Raw genomic sequence first — 20566 nt, forward strand, 5'->3', positions numbered from 1 at the left:
GATGTGTTTGGCTTGCCTGGTCTCAGGTTGAGAGCAGACTGTAACCTTGTGGGTGGCACCTGGGGTTGAGCTCTTAGTATTTGACCCTCAGCCCCTCCGGCAGAGCCAATGACAGGCTGGGGTTGAGTACCTGGCTCCTCCTAAGGGAGCGGAATGACCTTCCTGCCAAGTGAGGGCCAAGGAGTCTGGCCTCATTCCTGCAGGCCTGCCGCTGTGCGTGGGTGGAGCCTGCCGCTGTGCGTGGGTGGAGCCTGCCGCTGTACGTGGGTGGAGGCCTGTTTCTCTAGGGCCCTGACGATGGTGACTGTAATCACTCAGGGTTACGGGGCCCTTTTACCTGTGCCCAGTGCTCCTTGACAGAGGGGCAGCCACAGTGTCCTTTGAACACAGAGACGCCAGAGGCAGGCTTGCCATGGGAGACCGCATGTCAGCCTTGCTTAAAGTGCAACAGCTGTGTCCTTCCACCTCCCTCGGAGTGACCACCCCAGCTTTCTGGCTATAGCTAGAAAGAGTGACCTCACATGCCCTCGCTCACCCCACTCTCCCCATCCAGGCCTCCCTGCCGTCCTCACACAGCAGGCTTGGTCCTGCCTCTGGGCCTTTGCACCTGCTGTGCCTGCTGTGTGGACTCCCTCCTCTCCCCCACGCCTTTACATAAAAGGCATCTCTGGTGATGCACCCCTGACTGCCCACTTTCAAAATGGACCCCCATTCCCTGCCCGCCTCCTCCTGGTTCTGTTTTTCTCCATAGTGCTAACACCTTCTGCCATCCTCTTACTCCCATCTTGCCTGCTGCAATGGCAGCTTCATAAGGTGGGGGATTTGGGATCCCCAGCACCTTTCACACAGTAGGTGCTTAATAAATAGTGGTGGACAGAGCGAGCCACCAGGCCGGGCAGCAGGAGCTCTCTCTTTGCTCCCTTCTGCATTGGCTGTGGCGTCCTCTCTGGACCAGGCTGGGCGAGGTGCCCCCTTGCCACGTCCCACCGGCTTTCCGCATCTCAGGACTCGCTCCAGAGCTGGATTCCTGAGTGTCCGTTCTGCGCCAGGAGTCCTGCTGAAGGCGGCCATCAGATACTTGGCCGGTTCCCTAATGTTTACTGCATGCCAGAAAGTAAACACGCAAGGTGTCAACAGCCCGACCCGTGGAGCTGGCGCTCGGCAGCGTCTCATGCGCACATCCCAGAACTGCTGTCTCAGAGTTCCCCGGGGCCGGCTTTTCCTCTGGCCGGGCTGGCTGCAGTGGTTTTGTTTAGTAAATATTTATTAGATGCCTACTGTGTGCTGGGCTCTGGGGATACAGCAGTGAACAAAACAAGTATTTCTGGAGCACCTCCTGGAGTAGGTACTGTTCCCCCTTAACGGATAGTCCTCCTGGAACCTGGGAGCACGGCCTTGTTTGGAAAGGGTCTTTGCAGATCTCATTAGTTAAGATGAGGTCACAACCGGATAACGGAGGGCCCCAGCTCCAATATGACTGGTGTCCTTGAAGAAGGGGAGACCCAGAGACAGGAGATGCAGCAGAAAGGCCACGTGGAGACAGAGGCAGAGATTGGCATGATGCATCTACAGGCCAGGGAGCACCGGGGGTTGCCGGGGGCCACAAGAGCTGGAGGAGCAAGGAAGCAGGAAGGACCTCCACCAGAGCTTCCAGAGGCCCTGTGGGGCCCTGGTGATACCTGGATTTGCACTTGAGGCCTCCAGAACAGTGAGAGAATCCATTTCTGTTGTTTGAAGCCACGCAGCCTGTGGCGGTGCAGCCCAGGGAGCTAATACGCCTGGTGTGTGCCAGGTGCCGTGCCTCTCCGTGACTGTCACACAATAGGGGCTTATTCAGCAGTGAGTGGAGCAAATACTTGCTGAGCGGTGAGGGAGGCCGACCTGGCCGAGCTGCAGGGCTCCCGGGGCCTGCCTGTCTTCACCAGGCCAGGGTGGGACAGTGGAGACACGGCCTGTGTACCTGCTGCGGTTCCGCCCACCCCAGGAGGGCTTTGTGCGTTGGGCTTCTCGGAGTATCAGAGGGTTCTGTCGAGCGTGTGCGAATGCGCACGCGTGTGTGTGCATGTGCCGTGGGCGCTCTCTGCCTGGCATGCTGGTTTTTAATCCTGAGGCTCCCACACCTGCCACAGGTTCTTCCAATGTCAGCGCCCATTAGTTCCCAGAAAATGTGAGGCACGTGTGGTGCAGAGAGCCCCGCGTGCCTTTCATCCTCCCCACAGCCCGCGGCTGAGCGCTCAGGGCACATCCCGTAGCTCCCACACCTCCACCAGCCCCCGCCTGCCCCCTCACCCTGAGGCTGTAATTCCACCCTCCCCAGGTCTGAACCAGGCCGCCCAAGACACGGAAAATCTATGGAATGTGTCTCGGTGTGGCCTCATCCTGCTGGAGCTGGAGAGGAATGCAGGGGCGGGAGGCCCCATGGAAGCGTCCAGGGCCTCCCGGAAAGGTGCTCCTGCCCGGCCAGGTGGGAAGAGGACACAGGTGTGGTGGTTTCTGGCATCACTGTGTTGCTGGCATGCACCTCCGCTGGGCAGAGTCACTCAGTGTGCACCCTACTGTGTGCCAGGCACTGGAAGGGCTCTGGGTCCAGCAGGAAGCAAGGCGGATGGCCATTCAGAGCTCACGGCCCAAGCTTTCTGCTGTCGATTTGGAAACCTTACCAAAGCCCGCAGCGGCAGGGAACAGGGAATGTGGCCCACTTGGCTCCTGGTGCTGCCCGGCAGACTGCAGTGGGGGCAGGGGGCACTTCTGTGTATGCTACCTCCTGGCAGGCGTGGCCCAGGGACAGACCCCTGCAGCTGTGCATGGGGAGCCCCTCCCCCTGCCTGTGTGGGATCTGCAGCCCTCCTCCAGCTGGTTCAGGGGCCAGCAGGGGCCCTGGGGTTGTGCTTGGTGGCTTGGATGTGCAGAGGCGTGCTTGGGCCCTTGGTGTCCCCGTTGGGTATCCCGGCCACCTGAGATCTGCAAGTCCCTTAACCTCACCCAGGCACCGTCTTGTTCTCCTTGGAGGTCCGATCCTGCTGACTCTGCATGGCTGAACACCTGCTGTCCCCAGGTACCTCTCGGTATGCCACAGGCACAGGGTCCTCGCAGTGGGCCTATGGAGCAGGACTCCTGCAGCAAGCTGTGTTCACAGCCTGCAGAGTCAGCCTCCCTCCTGACTTTTCACTCACCTGCCCATTTCCCCTTCTCTGTCGCCGTTGCCCTGATCCCCCAGTGTCCCCTCTCTTGGACATTTGCTGGAGCCTCCCCAGGTCTCCCTGATCCACTCTTGCTCCCCGCAGTGCCTGCTCGTAAAACACTCTGACCCTTTACTCTCCCCCTCAACCACCTTCTGTGGCTCCCCACTACCCTGAGAACAAAATCCATCCTTACCTGGGCCCATGGGGCCCTGAGTGACTCTGTCCCTCCCTCCCCCCATATTCACTCGATGAATTTCTCAAACATAAATGGCACCTGTGCTCACCCCCAGGCCCTGGCTCATCCCTGGGCCTGCGCTCACCCCCCACCCTGCACCTGTGCTCACCCCTGGGCCTGTGCTCACCCCCGACTGCTGGCGCTCACCTCCCTGCTCTTGCTCAGTGGCACCTCCTGCTGGAGTGCTCTCCGTCCCCTCTCCTTCACCCTCTGGAAATTCTTCTTCCTCATATCCCCCGGACCCTGCCGGGTTCACATGAAGTCCCCAGAGCTAGCCCTGGGCTCAGCAGAGACCCCAGAGTGTCTGTAAATAAATGAATGCTGCCCACCCTTTCTGACCCCACCACAGCCAGACCCAGCGGTGACGTGGGGCATTTGTGTCTGACTTCCCACTTCAGCCCGGATCCATCCTCAGAACCTCCTTTGGCCGGGACCAGATCCTGGAGACCCTGAAGAGGCTTCCTCATCCTCTCCTGCTCCCATCTTTGAGGAAACGATGTCATCATTTTTTTTGGCATTCACTTCCAAACCTGCTGATGAAAAGTCAAAGCTTATTTTTTTCCCTATTTGCAGTGCTGTGCACCTGCCTCCTCTATCAAGTTTCAAAACGTTTGCATCACTGCCCTATAAAATCCTGTACCCGTTAACAGGCCCCATTCCTGCCTCACCCTGCCCTCCTGGTAGCCACCAGTCTCCTTTCTGCCTCAGTGGATGTGCCTGTTCTGGACATTTCATATACATGGAGTCATGCAATACATGGCCTTTTGTGTCTGGCCTCTTTGGTTCAGCATAACATTTTCTGGTTACGCATGGTGTAGCCCTCAGTCATCCTTCGTTCCTCTTTATGGCTGAGTAATACTCCATCATACGGATGGACTGGAATTTTTGCTGGGTCTGCCTTTTGGCTACTGTGAATTCTGTTGCCATGAACGTGCATACCATGTTTTGTTTGAGTCCCTGTTTCCAGTTCTTTTGGGTGGATGCCTGGGAATGGAATTGGTGGGTCATATGGTTATTGTATGTTTAAATTTTTGAGGAGCTGCCAAACCGTTTCCCTAACATTTGTTTTTTTTCAAGTTGGCAGGAAACGTGGCTCGGGTCGGGAGGGGTTGGAAACTGGGTTTCCTAAGCTCGTGGTGAGTGAGGGTGGCACGAGGTTACTGGAGTCGTTCCCTGTTCAGCCCCACTGGCATGTGAGGACGCTGGGCAAGGGGCTGGTGGGGGAACCCCCTGGTAGATGAGGGGCCGAGGTTCCAACCCCATGCTCCAGGGTAGGCACTATGCAAATCCCAGGCACTGGAAAGCCAGCCAGCCACGGGGTTCTTTAGGAAGGTGTCACCCTCCCTGGTCTCTGGTGCCCGTGTGCACCGTGGTGTGTGTCAGGGGCCTGTCACCCCCAGGCAGCATCTCACTGGGCAAAGGAGGAAAGAAAAGCTGTAGTAAATGAGACCTCTCGGCCACCTTGTGCAACTCAAAATCCAATAGCAGTTTGGAAGTTGCCCGTGGTGCCCTTGGAAGAGGGGCAGACCTCGGGAACAGCACCCTGCAGGAGTGATGGCCTCATCTCCTCCGAGAGACCGGGAGCTGTTTAACACCTAGAGAGAAGGGAATAGAATTTACTTTGCTGCATGAGATGACCAGGGTCTGCAGAATTTGAGCCGAACTCTAGCAAGAAGAATTTTAGAACAGGGCTGGGTCTCAGTGGCCACAGCTGTCCTCTCTCCCAGGGCCAGACTCTTGTTTCCGGCTGCAGAAAGGATGTCTCATTGCTCTTGGGGCCGGGCAGGGCTAGCTGTGCCTTGCCTCCCCATCATAGCGTCACTGGTGACTGGGCTGCAGCTGTATCATTGACAGTCCTGGTGACAGTAGTACTGGGAGTTCTGGTTTGCTGAGCACTTACTGTGTGCTGGGCGCTGCTGAGTGCCTCCTCTCCGCCACCTGGCCTTTCCTGGGGTCCTCGCAGGAGGACTTAGGCAGTCGGAATGTGCACAGATGTCTTCAGTAGTGCATTTGTGATTCCGATGCCTTCCTATTTATTCCACATAGTACTGGTTTCCGTATATCCATGCTGATAATACGCTTCTCTTTAAATTATGCCTAACTAGATGAAAGTGACAGGCCTGGGGCTAGATGGCTGTGGCCTGGGTAATCTCTATAGCAAAGTCCCTACGCAAAAGTGGCACATGAATATCTGATGTTTAGGGAACACTGCGTGTTTGGAGGTTCAGAGAGGGCAAGTGACTTACCCAAGGCCACGCAGCTTAGCGATGGTGGAGCGGGACGTGTTCCCATGTTCACGGGAATTGCGCCGTACGTCTTGTCTCGGGGCTGGGAAAGCCCACGCAGGCAGGACGGAGGTGGTGGCAGATGTGTCAGTCTTGGCTCTGGAATTCCTTGGCTTTTCTGTGTTTGAAGGATGAACAGCAGCCAGTTGAAGGGTCGCCTCCTCTGCCACTCCTGCTTTCCCTGTGTGAGCCCAAACTCTTGGTGGAACGTGACAGAAACCCAGCTTGGGCTGCCAAAGGCAAAACGCGCAGAAGAAGCGGCCTGGCTCCCCTAATGAAGTGAGCAGGCTTCGACCTGCCTCCGGCCACCATCGGACACAACCTGCCCTTTCGCCCTGCCTTCCTGCCCGTGGGTGTGGGTCTCAGGCAGGCTCCTGCTGCATGGTGGCCCCCAGAGCTCCAGGCTTTCATTCCCAGCTTGGATCCCCGGCAGAGAGCACCTTTCTCCTGATTCCAGCATCAAAAGTCTCGAGGCAGATTCTCATTGACTCCTGTTGGGTCATAGGCTCATCCCCGAGTCAGTCGCTGGCCCAGGAGCGTGTAGGACTCTGATTGGCCAGGACCGGGTCACATGACCATCCCTGGAGCCTGGGGAGGGGGGAAGGGTCAAGTCTACACTAATGAGAGATGGGGTGGGGCCTGGGAGGCAGTCAGGGCCCCCAACCTTAACCTTCCTCCCAGTGCCCCTCCACATTAGGCCTCCAGGGCATGCCTGCTTGGAGGACGGTCACTCTCTTCAGGTTGGGGGAGGGGGTGTTCTGATGAAATTGCGGGGCTGGGTATACTGTTTCCCCTCCTGACTCCTAACCTTGTATAATGCAGCCTCAGTCCTCCGCCGTGGAGGCCCACATCCAGGCGCTGGGTCCCTGTGCCAGGATGCATTTCCCTCAGCTCTGGGGCAGGGGGTGTGCAGTGCTGGAGAGGGATTTGCATGAGGCAGGACCCAATGGACACACCTTTTCTGAGGGGCTGGTTCAGGGAGAGTGTGGAGGGGGCCTCGGTCTGGGATGGGACCCTGTTGTAAGCCCAGCAGGTGGTGTGGAGCTGTGGCTGGCAGAGGAAGGGAAGAAGCCTTGTTGGGGGCGGGGGGCTTAGGGGTTTCCTGGCAAAGGCAGATTCGGAGTAGGGGCCACCGTGGCTCCCTGGCTGGGCTGTGTCTTCTCTGTGGGGCTGTTTTTCCATCTGTGAAGCTGCCAGCCTGCTTTGTGTTACTCCTCTGGCATGGCCATGAGTAGATCCTCTCCCATGGAAGGCGCCGGTATCTGCCCCAGGAGCCGTTTGGGGTACCTATCCCTAGGCTGCAGGGCCTGACTGACTGTCATTCTGCCCTTGACTCTTCCTGGTGTAGCCCTCTGTGTCCTAATCCCACCTCCCAGCTTGCGTCTGGCTAACCTCATATCAGTCTTGCCCCATGTCATGGTATCAGCCTCCTGCACAGGGTCACAGCCTTGCCTGGATCATGCTGTGGCCTGTGGCCCGCCTAAGCTGGCCCTGGCCCCTGCTGCCGGGTTCAGCGGTGTGTGCTGTCCCTGCTGGCTGCCCCTCCTGGGACAGGTGCTTTCTGGGAACTCTGCCCCGTGACTCAGAAACCCGGGGGGCCATGGAGTGAGATTGGGTGGGCTGAGCGGGGCTGGGAGCCATCTGAGTGGTGGTGAGGGCCTGGGTGGGGGGGAGGCCTCTGGTCCCTTGTGTGGCTTGCATGGCTCGGAGGGACCTTGAACGCTATGCCTGTCTCCTGGTGCTGCCGGAGAGCAGGTGAGTGTGGCAGTGGATGAAGGAGGATCCAGGCAGGCCCTTGGGTGCCTGCATGTCCTCATGGGACCACAGGAGAGACTCGGGAATGCACGTGCAGAGGAGCCGCCTGCCCGTGGCTGATCTTGTTTTTCTTTTCTTGTTTTCTCGCAGGTGCCAGTGACAGGGTGGCCCGTGAGCTGATGACGAGGACTGGCTTTTAATCCTCGGTGGCAATTAAGAGAAAGCTTATTGGGGCCTGGGAGCCACCCCGACCCCCACCACCATGTCGGGATCCACACAGCCTGTGGCACAGACGTGGAGGGCCACTGAACCCCGCTACCCGCCCCACAGCCTTTCCTACCCAGTGCAGATCGCCCGGACGCACACGGTAAGGGGGTGCACGTGTGTGTGCCTGGGGCTACCTTTGAGACCCTTTTTCCATTCCACTGAATCTTCACCCCTTTTTTCTCCTGGGAGCCAGGCTCGCACGGCTCTGAGCCTCCCAGGGCAGAGGGGAGGCCTCCACAGAGACTCCTGGTGTCTGAAGCCTTTTCTAGAATATCTGGTAAAATCTCGTTGCTCCCATTTTAAAGCTGGGAAGATGGAGGCTGGGGCCAGGCTGAGCTGGGGCTCTGCCCTCTCTTGACTGGCAGTGGGATTGGCACGTGAATGTGGAGCTCCTGCTATGTTCACTGTCCTGCAGCCCAGCCTTACCTCTGCTCCCCCGCTGCTGCAGGACTGGGTAGGATTGGGTAGGATTGGGGTGACTTCTGGGGGCCAAGGGGGCCTAATAGGTCACAGCTCCCGTTCCTTGCTGTCCTCCCGTCCCGTGTGTATTTGCCTTGGTGAGGCTCGAGGCTCTGAGATGAGGAGGCCCCGCACAGGTTGCGTTTCTGCCTCCCCGACACGAAGGTCCAGGGTGCTGGCTGTGTCTTCGGGGAGCCCGCCCCGTGGCTGGGGCAGATGGCCTGTCCTGGGAGCAGGTGGGCCTCGGTGCCTGCCCACGTGTGTGCCCTGGTTGGGTCTCCTAAGCCGCACCCCACCCCGCCCCACCTCCCAGTGGGGGCCCCATTTCCTGCCTCTTCTCTCACTGCGTGGTGTGGCTAGGACAATGGGCCTTGGTTGGCATTTACGAGGTACCCGCTATATACCATGTCTCTGGGTGTTTGCCAAGCGGCTTTCAGAGTTGTGGACCTCCCCCTTGTGACCTCCTGGCTGCTGAGTGATGGACGTGAGGCCTGGAGGTCACAGCTGGAGTGGAAGCTGACTCTGCCGGCCACCGTGGGGGTACATGTGTGCGTGTGTGTGCATGTGTCTGTCCTGCCTGTCTGGTGTGGTCCCCTCTTGTGAGAACCAGAAAGGAAGCTGTGTGGGAGGACTTTTCCATCAGTAAGCGAGAAGGTTTTGCATATGAGCTCACTGGCCCTGCCTGGGGGAGTCCCTGACACAGTGGGCTCCTGTAGGTTTGGGCCCCTGGGACGCTTTGGAGAGCCAGCTGTCGCCAGTGGGTGCATTGTGGATCCCTCTTAGGATAGCATTTCCCTGGGTGGGGTCATTGCATTCTCCCCAGCGGCCCCGGGAAAGAGCAGCTCGCGCTGTCATCCCGCTTTGCAGATGAGGAGACCGAGGCCCAAGAGGTTCAATCACAGGCCTCAGGTGCAATTGCCCTAAGTGGGGAGGCTGCCACAGCATCGGGGCTCCAAGCCTCTGTGTCCCCCCACTCCCCCATGCCTTTATTTATCGAGCACCTACTGTGTGCCCAGGACTAAGGAATAGACTCTCGGTAGGAAACGATTTCATATTTTGTCATCATTGTCTTTATCTGTCACCACCACCAACAGAAAGAAGAGCTCTTGTTAGCTGAGCACCTACTATGGGTCAAATGTTGTTGAAAGCTCCGAGTGTATGTGGTTGTGTGCCTTCCCCGATCACCCCGGAGTGGGATGACTATCATGCTCTGTGTTTTGTCAATGGGAAAACATTTCACAGGGTAGGAAACGGGACGAGTTGTGTAACCTCTGTGAGCCTCAGTTTTGTCACCCATAAAGCAGGGGTACTGAGAGTCCCCATCTCCTAGATTCTCATGAGGGGTAAAGGGGATATGTTGAATGTTCTTAAGATGGCGCCTGGCTCAGGGCCAGCCCGCTCTGTCCGTTTGCCGCTGCCATTTCTTGGTCTTGTTGCTGTTCCTGCTGCTGCCCAGAGGGGAACCTGCCTGCCCCGAGGGGAGGGGCACTGGCAGGCCCACTGGCTTCTGGTTTCTTGTCCTGTCCTGTGGAGGTTCCCACTCTTCTCCACCGCCCCCACCCAGCTCCTAGCCTTGGGGAGTCCTCAGGCTGCTGTAGCCTCTGCCCTCCCACCTCTCCTGCTCTTTGCCCCAACTGGGCCCTCGGGGTCACTGGCTGACCCTAGACACCTCCCATTCTTCTCCTGCTGGGCTGTCAGTGACGCAGGATATGGGTGGACAGGGCCAAGCGCTCACCACCCCCTCCAGGCAAGAGGCTGAGGCCAGGGAGTGAGCGGGGCCCAGCCTGGCAGCCACAGGTGAGAACATTCCTGTCCTTGTGTGGGGGCAGCAGGGCTCACCTGTGTGTGCTCCTCCCTGGGGGAGCCGCCCCACATAGGACCCTCCTGCCTCATGGTAGGGCTGCCCATCCAGGGAACTCTGCTTGCCTCTTGAAGGGCAAGAGGAAGGGTTCTGGGCACTCTCAGAAGGGCCCTGCTACCCTGGGCATATTGCAGTGTGGAGCCACTTTCTTGCTGCGGGTTGGAGGTGAGCTGGGGGCTGTGATCTGGAGGCTCCTCCCTGGCAGCCCCTTAGCCCCCAGACCCTTCCTGTCCTTTTAACGGGCGAGACCAGTTCAAAAGATACCACCCTCTTCCTGAGCTCCTCATCAAGCCACAGAAAGACAGATCACCCGGGTAAGGGGACGGTCGGTGGCGGGAACCTGGCTGTCCTGGTTCCTTGTACAGTAGCTGAGGCCATTGTGCTGGGATCCACGAGATGCCTCAGTGACCCTCCCAGATTCAGGGCACCCCCACACATACTCCCGACAGGCCTGCCTTCTGGAACAGCCCCTCCTGTCTGGAGAGTCCTCTTCCTGGTGCTTTGGGCACGGGGCTGCTTTGATGGCAGGCCTTCCCTGGAGCCTGTGAGACCTCAGTGTGGCTTCGACTCCCTCTCCGTGTCCAGCTTGCTGAGTGGCATTGGCCCGCCCACAGCCATGTGGGATGGCCTCAGTTTCCCCACCTGCAGTACCGGTGTCCTGGTGGGTCTGCGCATCGGTGGCAATGTCCGTGTGCAGCAAGCGCGGGGTAGTCATCTCTTTCCTCCTGGAGGGGTGGCAGGAGACCCAAGCAGGGCGTCTTCCCCCTGGGGAACCACAGGACCCTGGATGCCGAGCCAGTGGTGGAATGGTGCGGGCCGTGTAAGCCGCTGCCTCTGCCCGTGCTCTGCCCTGGCGTCATCTGCGGGCTGCTGGTGAGTGATTCCCAGCGCAAATGGGAGGCTTCACTTAGGGGGTGCAGACAGAGGCCTGGACCCTGAGACCATGGAAAGCTCCCAGGTTCCCTGACTCAGCCTCAGCCATGCTCCAGGCTTCTATATGCATCATCCCTGCCCTCCCGCTTCCCATCTGCCACATCCCTCCGTGCCCTATTCTCTCCATCCTCAGGGCTCCAACTTCTCTCCGTGACAGTTAGCAGGACCCTATGTCTCTGCCTGAGGGTCCTCGGGAAGTGAGGGTCTCCAGGGTTGAGGGTCCAGTAACAAAACGCTTGCAGCTTTTGTTTTCCCGGAGATCAACGCATCCTCCTCTCCCGGCCTCCTTTCCTTGCGGGCTTTCTGTGGTCCAATTCCATTCTGCCTTCTTCTTCAAGTCCTCTGGGACCCCGGGCGCTCCTGAGCTCTTCCAGACCTTGGGCTAAACGAATGCAGTTAAAAGCAGGGACCCAGAGTCTGAATGCCAGCGTGACCCTTTTCTGCTGTGTGGCCTTGGGCAAGTTACTTAACCTCTCTATGCCGTAGTATTGAAGACTGGTTCATAGCACCGGTTCTGGAGCCACGTCCTGCCCTAGTGATGTCCTAGCTGTGAAACCGGGGGCAAGTGGCCTTACTGTCCCATGCCTCAGTTTCCCCATCAGTTGAGCAAGGATAGTTTTAAGATTGTGAGAATCCAGTTAGTTGATAGGTGCAGAGCCCTTCGCACAGGGTCTGGACAGAGTAAGCAGACATGTGATATAATCAATAAGGTAATGATGACGATGCTATTCTTACAACATCGCCTTTAGTAGCCTTTTCTGTCTTGCCCCCAGGGTACACTCTGGGCTTTGCCCCTAGGGCAGGAGTGAGCACACCTTCTCTGTAAATATTTCAGGCTTTGCAGGCCATGCAGCTGCCCTTCTCGGCCAGTACGGTGTGAAAGCAGCTCAGCCAGGGCGTAAGGGAGTGGGCGTGGCCTGCGCCTGTGACACTGGACGCCGCTGGCCAGGCCTGCCTTGGCCTTGCGCCCTAGTGTGCTGACTCTTGGCCTAGATTAGCACTTGTCAGACTCCCTATAGGAAGGACCGGTCTGTTTCATTTCCAGTTTGTCACAAATCGATACGGGATCCCATTGCACAGATGCAGGCCTGGTCCGGCAGGGTCAGAGTTGGTTGTGCCCTTGGATGCCAGGGTTGCACCGACCCCAGGGTCTGCATGCTGTCATGTTCTGTGCCCACCTTGTTGTGGTCGGCAATGTTGCAGACCTTTGGTGGAGTAGTACTGCCCTGGGCCAAGGCTCCCAGACCCTGGAGACTGCCTGGGCCAGGCTGGGACAGGTGGGCACGTGGGGATCCCTGGGAGAGGCTAGACTGCGGGAGGCTTTGCAGTGTCCTGAGTGCCCTGGGGGGTCCTCCATTAGCTTCATGGCCCCTCTTGCAGCTCAGTTCCTGCTGCTTGGTGATGGCTTTTAAGAGGCTGTGGAGGGATGATTTGGCCCTCAAAAGAGAGGCTGGTGGGAGCTCCCATGCTGGGGGAGATTCATTCATTCATTCATTCATTCGTTCATTCATTGGGAGCTCCCATGCTGGGAGATCCATCCATCCATCCATCCATCCATCCATCCATCCATCCATCCGGCAAATACTTATCAGGTGTCTTGGGCCCATCCTCTTCCAGGCCCTTGCAGTGCAGCTGTGAACAGAACAGGTAAGCATCCCTGTCTCAGGGAGCTGACCTCCTTGTGGGGAATGGCAAGTTGGGAAGGAGACGAGGGGAAGGGCTGAGGTTGGGGGAGCCCAGATTTAAGTAGAGGGTTGGGGAGGAGCCTCACTGAGAAGCTGCTTTTGGAGCTGAACCTGGAGGATGGGAGAGGGCCAGGCATGTGGGAATCTGGCTGAGAAATGTTCCAGGTAGCAGGAACAGCATGTGCAAAGGTCCTAAGTTGGGAGCTCTCTTGACTGCAGCCACCATCATTCCGGGAGAGACCCATGAATGCAGCCAGGGTCTAGGAACGGGCTGAATTCTTCCTTTGCTTTCCCATGAATCCAGGGTCTAGGAACGGGCTGAATTCTTCCTTTGCTTTCCCATGAATCCAGGGTCTAGGAACGGGCTGAATTCTTCCTTTGCTTTCCCATGAATCCAGGGTCTAGGAACGGGCTGAATTCTTCCTTTGCTTTCAGTGTGCAGTCCCAGGCATTCCCTTGACATCTTCTGGAGTAAGGAGCCCTATCCAGGGGCCAGAGAGAGCCTTATCCAGGGGCCAGAGAGGGGCACTCCTTTCCCGCAAAGGAACTTCTCCCAGCCCATGCTCAAACATTTCCTGTGAATCTAGCCCCTTTCTCCTCTTTCTTTGCCCCCAGCAACTCCTCCCCACCCTTGGGACCCAGCCAAGAAGGCACCAGCTGGGATTCCCTCCTGGGTGAACAGCTTTTTCTGGTGGCCTCTCACCTTCCCCAGGAGTTTTAAGGGTGTAATTTATTGCTGGCCCTGATTTCAAGCTTCAGAGGTGCCATGGTCAGGGAGAAGCCCTCTGAGGCCAGGGGGCATCACCTGAACGGGTTTTCCTGCCTCCCTTTCTGAGCAGCTGGGTCAGTCTCCCTCTCTCCAAGTCAGATTTGCTGCTGTCGTACGGGGACGGGTTAAGAGCCTGGGGACCATCCCCTCTTGTCCCTCCTCAGAAAGCCAGCTCAGCCTTTGCCTTGCATCTCAGAACGTACCCCCTTCTTGCTGTGTGGCGTGGACAAGCCACTTACCCTCTCTGTGCCTCTGTTTTCTGTTCTTTGTGTTGGGCTACTTGTAATATCCACCTCACAGGGCTGCTATAGGGATGAAATTAATATATTTCAAACATTTAGCTGCAGGTGCGCACAGGCAATTTATTACTGTGGGGTATTATTGTTGTTTTTTATGATTAATGTTGTCACGTGGGGAGCTCTCCTGCTCGGAGACATGGTGAGGTGGTTTCCAGCCTGGGCGTATTCCAGCTCATGGGACCCCTTAGGCCCCACCTTGGGTCAGTTTCTCTGGTGGGGCCTCCCTGATTCTTGCCTTCCCCTAGAGCCTCCAGGCACTCTTGTCGGGGGAGTCCCTGGGCTCAACCCTGGTGATCTGCTTCGAGCCTCGTGGTGGGGCCCAGTGTGGAGCGAGTGTCTCCCAGGGTTTAGGGTCCAGTAACAAAATGCCCACAGATTTTGGGCAGAAATGGCCCCCAAGATGCTCGTGGGAGGATCTCCTAAATTGGGAAACTAAGGCCAAAGGGTTCATGCAGAAGCCTCCCCAGCCCCCGCTTTGGGCCTCCTCCACCGTGGTTGGCTGCTGTGAGCACTATCTGGCCAAGGCCCTCTTCCGAGGGACTGGACCATCTGCCCTGCCTCTCTGCCCACTTGGCCTTGGTACGGGAAAGCTGGGCGGAGAGGATCCTCCTGGCAGACTGCGAGGCCTGCTGCTTTCTTCTCACACCTCTGTGTGTGTGGCAAGGTCTTGGCCTGGCAGCTGCGTCATCGTCAGCCCAGTGGCCTCCTCCACTCCCTCCCTCCAGCCCCGTCTTCTCCCTTCTCCTCCCACTGAGAGCACCTGGAGTCTTGTGCTAGACACTGCGGGATGTAGGAGGAGGCTCGTGCCTTTTCTGCCTTCTGGAGGCTGCTCTCAGCCTTGGGGGAATCCCTCAGAGAGGTGAAGAAGATGAGTGTAGGAGGTGCCGGCCTCCTTTAATCTGGGCTGGGCACCCATTTCAAAGAGGAGAAACTGAGGCCCAGAGGGTTCAAATAACAGGGCCAAAGACATACCTTCTGTTGGAGGCCTTGCAGCTTTTGGTATCTACATTGGACTGTCCAGGGAGGTCCTTTCCCCAACTTTTCCAGCTTCTGAGGCTGCCAGGGTCCCCATGGGTTCCACTTGCTCATCCTTCCTGGCCTCTGGGCTCCCGGGCTCTTACGTGCTGATTTTGTTGGGTCTGCAACAGATACGTTATCAACGCATCTACCTGGCATTGTGTCTGATTCTCTTTGCAAAAATAACTGCCTTGTTGAAAAAGCCAGACAACAAAAGAATGACTAGATTTTTATGGAAAATCAGGAAAATTAAAGAAAGGTGCCAAGAAGAAATGAAGTCACCTGCAATCCCTCTCTCTGAAGCCTCACCTATGTCAGACATCACTAACTGATTACCGCAAACAGCAAAACTGAGTGTTCCAGGCAGACAGAACTAATCTATTGGGTTTGGTGCATAAGTGAAGCCTGCCTTGTTTAGTTTGAGAGACTTGTTACTGTCTTTTTTTTTTTTTTTAAACACAGTTTAATGTTCTCAAATCTGGGTGGACTTGGCAATCGGTATACGTTTAATTTGTTGATATTGAGTTTTCTCCCCTATGATAATGGATAATGTGTTAAAGAAAAAAGTATTTGTATACTTGTTAAGCAGGAAGGCTATACAGGACAATTGTGCTGTCAGTGTCCAGACTGTCACAATAAGGGAGAGAGACCGGGCTCAGCTCCAAATTCGGCCAAGGCAGCTGGGGCCTCATAGCCTAGCCGCAGGGCGGAGGAAGGGGTCAGTGGATGGAAAATTACTAAGAGGAGCGCTTGAGGGTGGGGGGTTCCTCTAGACTGACTTACCAGGATTCCTGCAGCTGGGCAGAGCCCCGCAAGGCCAAGGTCGAGGTCGAGGCCCTGTGGAGAGAGGATGGGTTAGAGGAGCTTGACTCAGGTATGGGCAAGGAGAGTCTTTGTCAATGGGCCGGCAGCGTGTTATTAAAGGAGGAGGGTTTGCCTAAGGCTTACCCTTCTGGCTGTGATACGAGCCTTACCTGCGGGAGTTTCTCTTTTGCAGGGCAGACTTGGGGTCAGGGGGTGCTTCGTTCTGAAACCTCGTCTTTGGGCCTCGCTGGCCATCGGCTGTTTGTTGCCATCACTTGCCACCATCCATCCTTCTCCTGGCGAGTGAGGCCTGAGCCTCGTTCCCTCACGTGGGCATCACTTACCCACCCTGCCAAGAGCTGGGCATCTAGGTTGGGCCTTTTCCCAGTTGTTGCTGCAAATGCGTTTCTGTTTTTACAAATAATGCTGCCCCGTATGCACCTTCAGTCCTGTCTTCCCAGGCCCGCATTTCCAAGCTGCATCTCCTCAGGCTGGAGGGACCCATTGCCTGGCAGGGGTAGGATGGGGTGGGAGGGTAGAAAAGTGAAGACAGCTTCCTCTACTCTGTCTTCCCGCAGTCAGCGCCAACGTGGCTGGCAGACAGACACCGTGGTTAGGATGGTTCCAGGCCTGTACTAGCCTCTGGCCTCAGACAGCCCCATCAGCCCTCCCAGACTTGGTGGTCTCACCTGGAAGGTGGGCGTGATCGTGGGACTGTGGGAGGCTGTGTGGGAAGGACGCAGCCCAGGGCCGTTCAGCCGTCTGTGTTCCTTCTTCTCCTTGGCGTTCGGCCCCAGGGGTAGCCTCTGGCCAGATGGTCCCTGAAGTTCCCTGCAGGACTTGGGCTTATCTGCCTAGGGCAGGAGCGAGCCTAAGCAGGGAGTCCACGGCCTTGCCTGCCGTGCCCCACCGTGCCCGTGCCCGCCTGCGCTCACTGCTCCTCTGTCCCCTCCTGCAGGACGTCGGGCTCCTGGAGTACCAGCACCACTCCCGCGACTATGCCTCCCACCTGTCACCTGGCTCCATCATCCAGCCCCAGCGGCGGAGGCCCTCCCTGCTGTCCGAGTTCCAGCCCGGGAATGAACGGTGAGGAGAGAGTTGCTGCCTCCTTGTCCAGGGCGTGGGAGCCCCTTCTCAGATGGAGAAGCAGAGGCCCGTGGTGGAGTAGGAGCACACAGGGTCCTGTGAAATGAGGGGGTGTCGGGCCGTGTGTTCACCCTTGACCAGGTGTGGCCGTGACTTGGGGTGAGGATGAGGACGAGCAGGGAAGAGCCACGTGGCCCTCAGACTTCCAGCATGGAACTTCAGTGGTCTCTGTGGGTTTGGGCAGCAGTGGGGACCTCCAAGCTGGGCTGCAGCAGGGCTGGGCTGCTGTGGGAAGATTCGAGTCCACACCTGGTGCCCCTGGGGACCTTGCCCTCCCCTCCCATTCCTCCTTCTTCTCCAGCTGGCAGAGGACGCCCCCTGGTGTGTGCCTGTGCCGGGCCAGCCTTACTTTCCTTGATCCAGGTGGGAGGGGCATGAACAGGTGAGGTGGGGCATGGGAGGGAGGTGGGGTGGGGAGCTGGGGGGACTATAGCAAGGGGAGGGCCAGGGCTGGGCCAGAGCCAGCTCTCCATACATTTATTTGGGATTGTCAGGCCATGTTCTTTCTCCCACCTTCTCCAGGAGCTTCTGCTAGAGACGGCCGAAGTGTGGGGAATTGTGCCTATTTCTCAGATGGAGAAGCTGAGGCTGCGAGTTTGAGGGATGGGCCCTTGTTTACTCAGCCAGGACTAGAAGTCGAGGCACCAGGCCCCAACCCTTCATGATACCATGGAGGTGTCTCAGGGCCCCAGAGCAGGCGGGACTGGTGAACTCAAGTGGGAGGAGGAGGGGAGGCCGAGGCAGTGTGCCTTCTGTGCCTGGATTGGTTTCCTGGGGCTGCCATCACAACGTGCCACAAACTGGGTAGCTTCAAGCCACATCAGTGCATTCCTGGGATCTGAAGTCAGGGCGTCCGCAGGACCGCGCCCCCTCGGAAGGCTTGAGGGGAGGACGCTTTTCTGTCTCCTCCAGCTTCTGGGGGCTACAGGCATTCCTCGTCTGTGGCTGCGTCGCTCCAATCTCTGCCTCTGCCTCTGCCTCTCCCTCACGTGGCCATTTCCTCGTCTGTCTCTGTGTTCTCTTGTCGTGTTGCAAGGACCCCAGTCATCCTAATCCAGGATGGCCTCCTGTTAGCTTAATTCCGTCTGCAATGACTCTAGGTCCAAAGAAGGTCTTATTTTGAGGTTCCAGTGGCCATGGATTTTGGGAGGACGTTATTCGAGCCACTGCAGTGCTGCTGTCATGTTTAAGTGAAAACACCATGCGCTTCCTGCCAAGCACCGTGTAATGGTGAAACCCTAGGTTCTGGGCCTTGAAGAGGGGGATGTCTTGGGGCCCACCTTTGGAGGGACAAGGACTTGAGGGCCCTCCAGGGAGGTGAGCCTAGAGGGGTGGTTACCTCGCCCCACCGGGTGGGGCCAGCAACATGGCCCCAGCCTATGCTACAGTGGGCAGAGTTTAGTCAGTCTACAGCACTGATTGAACGCCTACTGTGCGCCAGTACCTGGGGACAGCCATGAGCAAGACCACCCTGCGTTCATTCTAGGGTGAGGGAGGTGGCCAGGAAACACCTGTGGCCACCAAGCACGTGGGGAGGGCAGTGGAGAGAGAGCAGACAGGCGGGTGTGGTGTGGTCTGGCCCGGGCCAGGAGGCACCATCTGCACCAAGATGTGAAGGGGAGGGGAGCTCAGGTGGAGGGCCTGAGGTCTCAATGCTCCAGGCAGAGTCCAGCAGATGCAAAGGCCCTGGGGCAGGAGTGCAGTCAGGGGACAGCGAGGGCCAGGCCAGACAGGGCTTGTGCAGGAGGGGAACGGCTGTGGATTCCCTGCTCAGCCTCTGGGAAAAGCATTTCAGCAAGGGCCACGTTCAGGCTCTTTCTGGTGGGTGATGGCTGGAGCCTGAGAGGTGGAGGCCAGGAGTCCCAGCTCTGTGGGGTGTGCTTAATTAGGCAAGGCCATGCCCTCTCTAGGCACACTGTGGAGGAGCATTCAGGAGAGCCAGTCGCTGGGGATGCTGGGCAGCTCCGGTCTCTGTACTGGGCTGCTGGGCTGAGTTGAGAAGATGGTTAGGCCAGGTTCAGCAGCAGGAGTTCTGCGATCGGCCAGCGATGTCTGCCCTGCGTGGGTGAGAGGGAAATGGCATCACGGGTGCTGTTATCTGCGTTAGGCTCACAGTGTTTCCTGAATGAACTGTGTCTGTGAACCACCAGGCAATCTGTTAAAATGCGGAGTCTGACTCGGTAGGCTTCAGGTAGTACTGGAGATTCTGCATTTGTAACCAGCCCCAGGTGGGGACGGTGGGCTGGTCCACGGACCACCCCGAGTGGCGAGGGAGGGGCAGTCACTCTGGGGCGTTCCAGTGCCACTGTAGCGCACTCCCTCCCTGTAAACGTCTTTGGTGAATGTGGACCTGAAGGAAGGCAGCGCTGCATTGGAGTCCTGCCCCGCGGTGGGACCGTGGGAGGTGGGCTCCTGTGAGCATCTTCCTGGCAGGATCATACAGAGCACGGCACGCAGTAGGTGCGCGGCGCAGAGGGCAGTCGGGGCCTCGAGAGTTCTCAGCTGCAATCTCCTGTGTGACGCCGATGCTCTTCCCCGCGCAGGTCCCAGGAGCTCCACCTGCGGCCAGAGTCCCACTCGTACCTGCCCGAGCTGGGGAAGTCGGAGATGGAGTTCATTGAAAGCAAGCGCCCTCGGCTAGAGCTGCTGCCCGACCCCCTGCTGCGACCGTCACCCCTGCTGGCCGCTGGCCAGCCTGCGGGATCCGAAGACCTCACCAAGGTAAACCTGGGCAGCTGGGCGCTCGTCTGCCCCTTGAGGTTCTGCTGGTTGGGTTGGGTGGGAAGTGGCGGGTAGGTGTGCAGGGAGGGGGCAGCTCGGGCAAAGGCTTGGAGGTGGGCCAAGCACCGGGTGCATGGAGCTGGGTGGCAGGAGGAGGGCAGGTGCTGGGTCTCTCTGGAGGTGCCAGAGTGTGGGAAGAAGTGGGGAAGGAAGGTGTTCCAGGTGGGCGGAGCAGCAAGTGCAAAGGCCCTGGGACAGGAACAGGCTTGTGGTCATGAGGCAGCTGGCGTGAGGGAGGGGAAAGCTGGGAGGGGAGGGTCTGGGGTGCCGTGAAGCAGAGAGCTGCCATCTGGTGGGGGTCAGGATGGTCCTGTGGTCGGTGGCCAGCTTTCAGCACATTCTGAGAGCTTCCTCGAGGGCGGGTTGTTTGGTTCCATGATTGCTTGGAACAGAGGGCTTAGTGACCCCTGCCTTGAGCCCTGCACAGCAGGTAGCCCCTGGGCCCTGAACACAGGCCTCTGAGGTGGACAGCTCAGGGCTCTGCCAGTCGCCTGGGGCTTCTGGATTCTTAAGGGGCAGGGAGGTGAGACTCCAGAGTCCCCCGAAGTGACCTGGGACAGAGTTGGCTCAGCACTAAAGGGGCGGTGCTTGGTTAGGACATGGTCTGGACACCTAGAGTGACAAAGCCTCCTTCCACTGCCCAGTCCAGCCGCTCCTTGGGGCACCATGTGGCACCGGGCTGGCTTGGGTTGAGTCTGCAGCCACCCAGGCCTGAGGGACGGTGGATGCAGTTTGGGCAGGGGGAGCCAGACAACTTTAGGCTCATCTAATCTCCATGGGGAGGCTGCCTGGCATTGCAGGTGGCCCCAGGCCTCACCTGGGCGCTCACCTATCCCAGGGCCCTCCGTCCGTCTGCTCTCAGGTGACCCAGTGTGATTTCCACCACCCCCACCTCCACAATTGTGTAACCTTTGCACCTCTCTGAGCCCTGTTTCTTCCTCACTGATCTGGGACCTTGTGTGCAGGATGTCACCTTGTCATCTGGGTGGAGGGCTCGGCTGTGGGCCCCATGCGTGGGGACTACTTGGCACCCATGAGCCGGCATGGGTGGTGGTCTGGCTGCAGGGCCAGGCCACCTGGGCCAGACT

General features: G+C 58.1%; 1 protein-coding gene across 1 annotated transcript in view; it reads left to right on the plus strand.

The window, feature by feature from the left end:
• The first annotated feature begins 7719 nt into the window (after positions 1-7719).
• NCOR2 (nuclear receptor corepressor 2) overlaps positions 7720-20566 on the plus strand; it is a 166272-nt gene continuing 153425 nt past the window's right edge. Inside the window, 3 exon segments of the mRNA XM_033220138.1 lie at positions 7720-7824; positions 16510-16637; positions 19241-19418. Of these exon segments, the coding sequence (XP_033076029.1) occupies positions 7720-7824; positions 16510-16637; positions 19241-19418 (411 nt within the window).

This window comes from Trachypithecus francoisi, unplaced genomic scaffold (assembly GCF_009764315.1).
Source record: "Trachypithecus francoisi isolate TF-2019V2 unplaced genomic scaffold, Tfra_2.0 Lachesis_group11, whole genome shotgun sequence".
Taxonomy (NCBI): Eukaryota; Metazoa; Chordata; class Mammalia; order Primates; family Cercopithecidae; genus Trachypithecus; species Trachypithecus francoisi.